At 37.7% G+C, this 12061-nt stretch overlaps 1 protein-coding gene across 1 annotated transcript in view; it reads left to right on the top strand.

The window, feature by feature from the left end:
- Nucleotides 1-12061, top strand: part of BUB1 (BUB1 mitotic checkpoint serine/threonine kinase) — a 57880-nt gene that overhangs the window by 26952 nt on the left and 18867 nt on the right. Inside the window, exons 15-16 of the mRNA XM_044663449.1 lie at nt 128-209; nt 9738-9912. Coding sequence (XP_044519384.1) covers nt 128-209; nt 9738-9912 — 257 coding nt within the window. The remainder of the gene's footprint in view (nt 1-127; nt 210-9737; nt 9913-12061) is intronic.

Here is a 12061-nt window from a genome sequence, read left to right on the forward strand (position 1 = left end):
ATTTTTTTCCTATCACCTTCATCTTTTCAATCATCTTTTCAATTTATTTAACCTGTCTTGTTTACAAATTTGGCTTTTTTTCTGTGCAACTGTCAGACTTATTTTTTAAATTACCAATCTTTTCTAGATTAACACAGCCTAAAAACAAAACCATGGGAATCAGATTCTTTGGTGAACGACCTTCAAGCAGATCTACTTCAAAACCAAATGTAAGTATATTGGAAAGAAAGTTAGCATTCATACACTAATGAACTTGAAACTGTTCGACCGCTTTGCCACAGCCATCAAGGAAACCATAATAATTATTTATTTATTCATTCATTCCTTTGGGGAAAAATGTTTACTAAAGATATGAGAAGGAGCCAGGGGAAAGATTGCAAGAGAAGATGACCTTGGGATCTAGATCTAGGAGAGAAGTGAAGGAATGGAATCAAAGATCGAGGTAGAAGAATTAGCCTGAAGAATTACTTCCTATGACTGGGGAAAGAGAAGGAGCAAGTAGTTGGTACTGCCAAGAGGTTTTGAGAAATAAAATGTGGAAATGAGGGAGTTCTATACTTCAGTATCAACCTTCTCTTGAAAATCAAGTGTGAAGGTGAAAGGAAAGAAGAAAAGACTTATAATAAATAATATGACCTGTGAGATAATAGGTAGCTAGGTGGCATAGGGGATAACCAAGCCTAGAGTCAGGAAAATCTTAGTTCAAATCTGGCTTCAGACACTTGCTATCTGTGTGACCTTGGGTAAGTCATTTAGCCCTGTTTGCCTCAGTTTCTTCATCTATAAATTGAGCTAGAGAAGGAAATGGCAAAACCACTAGATTGTCTTTGCCTAGAAAACCTTGCAATAGAATGAGCAAAAGAGGGTTAGAGTTAAAAGAATTTCCACATGTCAGCAAGAGCCCAGCTGAGTTTACCTAATTTGTAGTGGATTTCCTGTGTTTTCTCCAGCATTGTTCAATAGCCCTGGAACTGAAAATGAGAAACTGGAGAGTGGATTGACAATTATTATAATTACAGAGTGTGTGTGTGTGAGTTCGTGTGTTCGTGTATGTTCATGTGTGTGTGTGTGTGTGTGTGTGTGTGTGTGTGTGTGTGTGTGTGTGTGTGTAAGTATAAGTATATTTGAAGGCCTGTAAAATAAGACATTTTAGAGCATCAATTTAGGAATGAGGTTCCTGAAACTTTGGGATTTGAAGTTAGCGAAAATCTGTAGCAGCTACAGATGTGAAAAAATGTCTAATTCATTTTAGTACCTTTAGCTTCAAAAAAAGTATCTGTTGAGTTCATTCACAGATAATTTGAAGGCTAAGAACTAATGAATCTAGTTGTCAGAATTTAGTTAAGATATCCCTAAAGGGATTTCAGAATGAATAAGAAAGAAAACCCAATTTCCTCTTTCACACCTAGATTGAAAGCTTTCCTCACTGTTAATTAAAAGTCCAAATGTCACTCTTCTTCCCTTTCAAAGTGCAGGAAGATTATTAGTTACGATAAATTTATGGAGTAAAATATATAATTGTTGGCCAACCTACAGCATGCATGTCCCAGTTGGGGGGAGGCTTCTGTCTTCCCCCTCTCCACATGTGCCTGAAGACATTTCTCTCATCACCTGCCCCTCTGCCCAGAAGCCCAATGGGTACGCTTCCTCCCTTCCTTGTCAGGAGCTTACATGCAGTGTGAAGGCACATCTGGGCAATGATATATAACTTCAACTTTGAAGTCAAAGGGGAAAATACAAAATGAGGATTAAACCAAAATTATGAAGTATCAACCAAACTCCAGTACATTTGCTACATGAATAACCCAAAAGGCATTGCTGCTTTTAACCAGTACTCAACCTTAGTCCTTAGCCCTATGGTCTTTTTCCACTGTCTTGTTCAGGAATCTCATCCACTTCCATGGTTTCAGTTATCACTTCCATGGCAATAACTTTCAAATCTCTATTAGTAGGCCTGATCTCTCTCCAACCTCCAGCCTCTGTTTTCCTGCTGTACCCTATCCCCAGTACCCTCTAATACCTAAAATGTAACATGTCCAAAAACAAATTTATTTTCCTCAACTTCAAAACTGCCTCTCCTTCTATCTTTCTTACTTCTCTCATTGATTCTTCCATTCTGCCAGTCATCCAAATTCTAAGTTCTGCCATATTTTTGGACTCTTCTTCACCTCCTGTATCTATCTAATCAGTTGTAAAGGCCTATAGACTTAAACATATATAGACTTCAGTACCTTTCCTCCCTTTTCCATCCCCACTGCTATAATATAGTTCAGATTTCTTATTAGCTCTCATCTGGATAATGTCAAAGACTTCCTAACTGTTCTTCCTTTCTCTAGTCCCTCCCAATTCTGATCTGTTTTTATATATCCCTGCCAGATCAGTTCTTCCAAAATATTGCTCAAATGCTATCTCTCCCCAACTCAATTTTAAGTGGCTTATTGAATGAAATAGAAGCTCCTTAGACTGATGTCAATACCCACTATCATGTGACATCAGCTTCTCTTTTAGATTTCTACTACTCACCTAGATATAGCCTCCATTGTAGCTAAACAAAATGTAGTATACAGAATTGGGGGATATAGTTTTTTCTAGCTTTGGCTGAGTTCCAAAAGCAGTTAGGCTTTTAGAATCTTGAGGAGAGAGGCAGTTGACTGGATCTTCCGTGGAGGGAGGAAGTCAATGAGCGAGCTCTTAGATTATCTAGCTTCAATATTGAAATTTAGCCTAGCATTAATATATTTACTTAAGAAATTATTATTTTAGATAGACCCTTTATATCTTCCTTTCCTAATACCACCCTGTCTTCCCTCCCTCACCTTAGTGGCTATGGAGTTTATAAGGAGAGAAATTAGAGAGGAGTTAAATCTGTGAAGAGTTATCTAATTGACAGCATTATTTATAATTTAATCAAATCATTATTTATTCCCTTTAGATAGCATTTTGTAAAACTGAGTAAGGCAGGTCCTTGCTCAGATTCCATCTTTATTTCCCTTCCCCCACCTGAGGTTCCTGAGATAACTAATAGGGCTTTCCTTTAATCCACTTTCCTGAAAAACATCCTTCAAACAAATAAATCCTTTTGTGTTTCAATAGTCCTATTTAGTGTAATTTGTCTGTTAGTTATCAAGAGGGAAGAAGAGGAAAGAGACAACATACTTGGGCTTAGAGGGTAGCTGGGGCATCCATCTTGAAGGAAGGTGTTACTTAAAAATAGGTCCCTTCCTGTGAAATTAACTAAAGCCTGTTTGTTAATTTCAGTCTAGTCTATTTCCCTCTGCTTGTGTTTGAGTCTAAGTCCCAGTCTGTAAGCCTGCTGTGTTAATCTGTTTAGTTTAACTTCTCTTCTCCCCAAAAGATCTCTGTTTCCCTTCTGTGTTATACTCCTGACTTCAGTCCTATTATACCCTGAATCTCCTTTAATCCCAGCCTACCTGTAGCCTAATTTATCCACTTACCAAGTCTCCAACATTCTCCTTTCAATTCCCTTATCCCAAACACCTTTCCTCAAATTACCCTCTTAACATTCTGGCGAGCCAAGTCATACGAAACCTATCTTCTGAAGAATAGAAAAAGAAAATGAATTGCACAAGATTGATTTTTATATTAAGCAGTCTATCGCTGCTTATATGGTCTTTTATGCAGGGAATGTGTGCATTTTGGCTAGTAAAAGTACCAAACATGATACAACAATTAATAGAAATCTACGACTATTATAAATGGTTTGCATTCACTTTAGCTGAATGCATATGCTTCATTCCAACAGCAATAGCAATTGTTCTGGCTATATGGCATTTTTTGGCAATTTTAAAAGCAGTCCTGACTCATCTGTTTAACTATTATAAGGCATCTGATTCAAAACAAGGAAATGATAACAAGGAACTAGTTGAGAACATAAAACTACTGTTCCAAGTGTTGAGGCAATTACATGAAGGGAATGAACTCGATAAACATACCATCTTACAACTTGAAATCGTAGAATCAAAATTTTTTGGGAAAAAGGAAACAGAGAAAGATCAACCAATACAGAATGCAGTGGTCTCTGTCCTACCAATAGTAGACAGGACTATTGTGCAACCTGGAGAGGGGGTGGTGCATGTCAAAACATACAAGGCATTCACTCCTAGTGATATGGAGGTTTTAAAACGCCGTTTTCCCAGATTCTACGAAAAGCCTTACAAAAGTTTAAAAGAATTGAAGCAGGTGTTCACACTTTTTAACCCTAGTTTCGACGATGTCGAATTAATTTTGGGGGAATTTTACACTCCCTCGGAAAAGGAAAAATTCCTGACCGAAACTAGAACAAACCCCAATTTAGAATCATGGCCGTTAGTACATCAAGATCTAGATTTCACTCAACACGCCAACATGAGGTACTTGTTAAGATGCAGGGCTGATCTTATCGAAGCAATGAGAAATTTTGCAAAAAGGCCAAATGCATGGCAAAAATTTGAGAAACTGAGGCAAGGGGAAGAAGAGCACCCGAGCAGTTTTCTAGACAGAGTTATTGAAGCTGCTGAAACGATATTAGGACTTAGAGATACTCATTCCCAAGATACGATCGATCATATAAGGAGACAATTTGTAAAGGGAACCTCAATCCCGATACAAAATTACTTCAGGCAAAGTTGTCCACAGTGGGAATCATTACCACTGGAGGATATTAGGAATCATGCAGCATATATACATGATTCCAAACAGAAAGAAGTGAGAATGGCTAGGCAATCTGACAATGAGAAAGATGAGATCATAGCAGACTTGAAGAAGCAATTGAAACAGTCGAGACGGGAGAAAGAAATCGAAGAGGTGAAGAATTTTGCTCTTCAAACGAGTAGAAACCAGTTTAGACAACCTGCCAACAACACCCCAAAATCAAAATCAGCACCCCGATGCTACTTGTATGGGAAGATCGGGCACATGATTCGTTTTTGTAGATATAAGCAACAAATTGATTTTTCAAAACCCAATAATCTAAGAAATAATAGAAAAACATTTTATAATTCAAAGTGGGCTAGAAATAATGAATCAAATACATGTAATCAAAAAAAACATACAGATACTTGCTGCAATCACACATGCAAAAAGTACAGTCAAACACCTTCGTTAGATGAAATGGAGAAATATATACAAATGGGCACGAAACCGAAAAAATCATTATGAATCGAGATTTCTAATTTAAAATCTATTAATCAGTGTAATTTGGGTGTGGCAGAGTCTAAGAGAATTGGGGGAAGCAAAATGAGAAATCGAGGCAAAATAGAAAAGGTGTCTAAAGTAATCTACACAGAGGATACACATAGGTCTGTGGTAGATAATGAGCAATGGGAAGACATAATGCAAATGTGCAAAAGAAATCTTTGGCATTAAGGAGGATGATTATATAAGGGATCAGCTTTCTCATTCCATATCACACACATTGGGTGGGAAGCATGAATCAAACCATTGCAAAGAATCACATCAAGAAAATTTGCAAACGAATTTAGAATTAGATGCAACAGTTCTTTCCCATGCAATTGCTTTAGACACAATGTCACAGTTAGAGGTTAAAGAGCAAAAAAGTCTAAAGATTGGCAAAAACTTGATTTTAAAGAAACAACCCACTGATTTAAAAGATAATAGCAGCTGTGTAGGAAAGTCAAAATCCACCTTTCTCAACCCCTTAGCTACAGAATTTCATCCTAAACTTTGGGGAAGAGATAGGGAACAGTTGCCTTCTTCTACAATCAGTGTGGCTGAACATAACATCGAGACTGTTACTGTGATTGATAAAAATCATCTAATGTCAGTCACAAAAACAGTAGGGCAAAATAGGGAACAACAGTCAGCTTATGAATCAGTAATTGAACCTGAAGTGTTGAAGGGAACACAATCTAACTATCATACAATCCCGGAAACTACTGAAGGAGAGATTGCTGATTTGAGGCTTGACAATTCTTTAAAGAGCAGAGTAGAAGATAGAACAAATCAAACTTCCATTTCTGAAGCCCTTAATAAAAGCCAACATGGAATTTGCAATAGTAACAATGACTTACAAGCTCTCAATGAGAGTATGCTCTTTAAGCCTGCTTTCTGTAATCCTGATTCTAAACTGAACTTGCCTAATGGTTTAGAAACAAAAGACCATACGCAACAAAGAATCAATGACAAGTGTACACAGAATACTGAGGATTCTTTATTACCTTTAGTGCCAGTGAAGTCCAATGATAGTGGAGAACCCTTAGTTACTTTAGAAATCGGGGGAGAACAATATGTGGGATTACTCGACACGGGGGCAACTTGTTCCATACTACGAGAACCACCTGAAGAATGTCAATTTCAAGGCAGTTTAAGAGTAAGAGGAGCTTCTGGGGTAGCACAACAAGTCCCAAAGCTAAAAGTTAAAATGTTAAAATTTGGACCTCTGACTCTTGAACACACCTTCCTATTGATGCCATCATGTCCTTCAAACCTCGTAGGAAGAGATCTTCTATGCAAATTGGCTGCAACCATCCAATGTCAACCGGATGGGCAAATTTATTTACACATACCTAAGAGATCTCTGAAACACCATCCCATTTTATTTTTAGACACATGTAGTGAGGAACCATCATACCAGTCAACTGATAACATCTATGAAGTTCCAGATGATATTCCAGATTATGTGTGGGCTAAAAATTCAAATGAGGTGGGCAGGATATTGTCAGCGGAACCAGTAAAGATAGAGGTGAAAGAAGGCTTACCTCCAAGAATTCCTCAGTTCAGACTTAGTCAAGAAGCGATAGAAGGAGTGAAACCCATCATAGAGAGTTTATTGGAGCAGGGCATATTAAAATATGGATTTTCGCAATACAATACACCAATCATGCCAATAAAGAAAGCAAAATTATCTCCTGATGGAAAGACTCAATGGCGTTTAGTTCAAGATCTAAGAGTAATAAATGACCATGTGCAAAAGACCTATGCCGTGGTACCAAGTCCATCGCAAATCATTGCAGCAATTCCACCTGAAGCTGCTTGGTTTACTGTTCTGGACTTGAGCTCTGCATACTTCTCTGTTCCCCTGCACAGAGACAGCCAGAAGCTGTTCGCTTTCTCCTGGGAGGGTAAATCTGTCTTCTGGACACGTTTGCCCCAGGGATTTGCAGATTCAGCTTCACTCTTTTGCCAAATTCTGCAGAGAGACCTTGAGTCGATAACATTCCTTGACAGCAAAATGGTACATTATGTTGATGACATCCTGCTAATGTCACCATCTGCTGAAGTCTGTTACACTGATAGCGTACACTTGATCAAAGAGCTAGGCAAAAGGGGCCATAAAATTTCCAAATCGAAACTTCAATTCGTGAAGGAAAAAGTAAATTATTTAGGATTCATCCTAGAGAAAGGCTCCAGAAGAATTTCCAAAAAGAGAACACAAGATATACAAAATTTGAGTTTGCCTAAGACCAAAGAGCAACTCAGGGCAATCATAGGAATAATGAGCTTCTGTAGAAACTGGATTCCAGGTTATGCTTACATCGCAAGACCTCTGATAGAGCTAACCAAGAAGGAAGTTCCAGAACCATTAAAGCTGAATAAAGAACATATCCATGCATTAGAGAAATTGAAATCACTTACTCTATCAGCTCCAGCCCTAGGTATCCCTGATCATGACAAACCATTCCTACTATATGTGCATGAAGACAAAGGGATAGCCTCCAGTGTTCTCACACAAACTTTTGGAAATAGACTTAGATCAGTTGCTTATTACAGCTCTAAGTTAGATTCAGTGATTTGTGGTATGCCTAGTTGTTTAAAAGCCATAGCTGCTGTAGCCATCATGATTAGAAAATCTTCATCCTTGGTATCTGTAGCTAAACAAAATTATTTACTTTTCCTTAAATGTACCTTCTATTCTCTTCCTACATACCTCTATTCAAACTTCTGCCTAAAACGTTTCACCTACCTTCCATCTCTGACTCATTTCTTCCTGACATAGTTTTTCAGGTTAATCTCAAATATCTATTTTTTTTTTTTTTTTTTATGGTTTTGAGTCAATGCTATCTTTTTTTTTTCAAACATTTATTAATATTCATTTTTAACATGGTTACATGATTCATGCTCCTACTTTCCCCTTCACCCCCCGCACTCCCCCCACCCATGGCTGATGCACATTTCCACTAGTTTTGTCATGTGTCCTTGATCAAGACCTATTTCCAAATTGTTGGTAGTTGCATTGGTGTGGTAGTTTTGAGTCCACACCCTCAATCATGTCCACCCCGACCCATGCATTCAAGCAGTTGTTTTTCTTATATGTTTCCTCTCCTGCAGTCCTTCCTCTGAATGAGGGCAGCATTCTTTACCATAAATCCCTCAGAATTGTCCTGGGTCATTGTATTGCTGCTGGTACAGAGGTCCATTACATTTGATTTTACCATAGTATATCAGTCTCTGTGTACAATGTTCTTCTGGCTCTGCTCCTTTCGCTCTGCATCAGTTCCTGGAGGTCTCTCCAGTTCGCCTGGAACTCCTCCAGTTTATTATTCCTTTTAGCACAATAGTATTCCATCACCCGCATATATCACAGTTTGTTCAGCCATTCCCCAATTGAAGGACATACCCTCCTTTTCCAATTTGTTGCCACCACAAAAAGCGCAGCTATAAATATTTTCGTACAAGTCTGTTTATCTATGATCTCTTTGGGGTACAAACCCAGCAATGGTATGGCTGGATCAAAGGGCAGGCATTCTTTTATAGCCCTTTGGGCATAGTTCCAAATTGCCAGCCAGTCAAATATCTATTCTTAATGAAGTCTTTTCTGCCACAAAACAAAATAGAAAAATATCCCTCATTAAAATTCCCCCCTATAGTTATATATATAAATGTAGTTACATTTATATTCCTCTTAATGACACTTCAGAGTACAAGGAAGTATATGTTTGTAAAGCACTTTATAAACCTTAAAGCACTACATAAATGCAGGAGATAAATTATTAGAACAGATATGTTCAAAACAGATATATTTTGAACAGTTGTTTTTGTCTTACCTTTACCAGATTTCAAGTCCTTTGATTGACTCTTTCTTTATCTCTCAAAAGTGGTTTGTATATAGTGAGTCCTTGATAAATGTAAATTAAATTGTATTAAATTTTCCCTCCATTTCCCCTTCATCCTACCTGCCTGGCATGCCAGTTTGCTAGCAAGTTGGTACTATAACCTTAGAACATTGCAGCCCAAAACAACAATGCTAAATCTCCTTCTGATATTTTATATTCTGCTGTTAATAGACTTAGATAAGTTCATCTCTACTGTAATCTTTTTGGCAGACTTTGACCGTTGTCTTAGAAATATACCAGGGACAGCTAGGTGGCATAGTGGATAGAGAATCAGGCCTGGAGTTGGGAGGACCTAGCTTCAAATCTGGCCTCAAATACCTTTTAGATGTATGATCCTGGACAAGTCACTTAAACCTAATTGTCTAACTCTTGCCATTCTTAGAGTTGTTACTAGGACAGAAAGTAAGGGTTTAAAAGAAAAAAAGAATTATACTCCTTAATTAAATTCCAAATAATACCTTTAAAAACCAAAATCACAATTGTAGGAAGAGTTATTATTGACTGCTTTTATGGTAATAGGGCTAAAATAACTTCTTATATTTGGCAGCTGTTAGTGTATATTGCCTCTGGATTCATGTGTTTTTTATATCTTAAAAAAGCTATCAAAGCTTAAAATTTCACTGGTAATGAGAAGGTTATTACTTTTTGATTTTTCTTCTATTCTAGGAGGGGTCTCAGGCAGCAGAGTCCTTGGATGAATGTACTATATGGAGTGTACGCTGTAATAAAACTTTGGCACCCAGTCCTAACAGTACAAGAGATTTTACATCTGCTGCACAACTTGCTTCTACACCATTTAACAAAATTTCCATGGATGCATGGCAAGCCCTGGAGGATAAAGGTGGGTATTACTGTATTTTGGTGCCTTTGTGAACCACTGTTGATACTTTAGTGTTCTGATTGCAAATCTTAAATAAGGATTGTGTGAATCATAAGAAAGAAACTCAGTAGGCTTCTGTATCTTTTTCTTTTCTCTACTTAAGTCATCTAAGATCTCTCTCTCTCCCTCCCATTTCTCTCTGTACACATATATGGACATATGCATAGACATATATTTGCACACATATATGTAGATAGATGGGTAGTTCTTGCATTTATAGGATCTTCTTGGGTTTGGTTTTTTTGGTTTTGTTTTGTTTTGGTTTTTTTGAGATTTGCAATCTTGGGTTGCCAGTAAAATAAAACTGTAAGTGGCATTTGAAGGTACATATATCTTAGTTTGGCCCAGCTATATCAAGACAGTCATTCACTTTTCTCAGATCCCTTAACAAATAACAAGGCACGGTAGAAGGAGTATTGCCTTCAAATTCAGGAGATCTAAATCTGAGTCATTACTCTAAAGCCACCTCAGGTTCTTCCATTCACTCTCAGTGTTCCACATTTGCAAAGAACCTCTTCTCCTCTCCACTTCTTAGAAGGCCCAGTTTTGCCTGAAGCCCACTTCAAGCACCATTTCCTACATGGAATTATTTCCTAATCCTTCCCTCTAAAATTACCTTGTATTTATTTTTTTTATTGCCCTGGTGTGTGTTTCTCCCTTTAGAATAAAAATTCCTTTGGGAAAGGGCTACTTAATCTTTGTGCCTAGCACTTAATAAATAAATAAACAAATCAGTTGATTAAATTAGTGAACTGTCTTGTGGCCAGCAGAATTGAAGTCTATATCCATCACATTGAGAAAATGTAATTTTCAGGACAGCTGGGTAGCTCAGCAGATTGAGAGCCAGGCCTAGAGACGGGAGGTCCTGGGTTCAAATTTGACCTCAGACACTTCCTAGCTGTGTGACTCTGGGCAAATCACTTAACTCCCATTGCCTAGGCCTTACTACTCTTCTGTCTTAGAACCAATACATAGTACTGATTCTAAAGTGGAAGGTGAGGGGTTTTTTTTTAAAGAAATAAAGAAAATGTAATTTTCCTTTCTTTCCAGCCTGTACCCAGTGGCTAGAATTCATGTTCTTCTCACCTCCCCATCTCTGAATCCTGAATTCCATGCAAAGTTCTGCTCAAGACATGAAGCCTCCCTGCCCCCCCCCCACCCCATTCACTCCCTGATCCAGTGACTTTGTAATTACCTTATCCACTTTGTTAAGGGATCTAAACATCCTGTAAGTCTGCATAGGTGTTTTTTCCCAGTAGAGTGTGAGCTCCTAGAGGTCAGAGATCAGGCATTCCATTTCTGTCTTTGTATCCTTGATGCCTGATACACAGTACATCTTGTTGATTTTAAATGTAATTTGTTTTTTTAAAATAAAACTCTTACCTTCCATCTCAGAATCAATACTATGTATCGGTTCTAAGGCAGAAGAGTGGTAAAGGCTAGGCAGTGGGGGGTTAAGTGATTTGCCCAGTGTCACATAGTTAGGAAGTATCTGAGCTTAATTTTGAACCCAGCTCTTCTAATCTTTAGGCCTCACTCTCTACAGAGCCACCTAGCAGCCTCCTTTTAAATGCAGATTAACACTGACTTCCATGAGAGCTACACTTTAAGCCCGACCATATTTTAACCTGCACAAGCAACTTATATAGCTCTTTCATTTATTTAAATTTCATTTCATTAAAATGTTACTGTCTCCCTGAATTGTCAAAACTAGGTAATCATAAAAGTATATTTACTCAATAAATATCACATAATTGACTTAAAATTCTTGAAAGAATGTCTGCAATAAAGATGATACTGAGAAGAGCAGACAGCATGGTAGGTAGAGGAACTTAGCGGTTCTCTCTTTCATCTTTTTCTTTGAAGGGTATTTAAGGGTACTGCTCTTGTTCCTTCTGCTTGGATGCTTTACTGGTACTTCAGTGTCAATCATTTCTCTCTGTAAAATCATTACTTACTTGAATTTAAAGCAAATTCTCATTAAGTTTATCTTCTACTCCCAAAAGCTCATTAACCTTTAATTATCAACTGGCAGAAATCTTCCTTCACACATGCTATCACTTTGCAACATCAGTGATTACCCATGCCTTACAGTCAAGGTTTTTTTTCC

Source organism: Gracilinanus agilis, chromosome 2 (genome assembly GCF_016433145.1).
Source record: "Gracilinanus agilis isolate LMUSP501 chromosome 2, AgileGrace, whole genome shotgun sequence".
NCBI lineage: Eukaryota > Metazoa > Chordata > Mammalia > Didelphimorphia > Didelphidae > Gracilinanus > Gracilinanus agilis.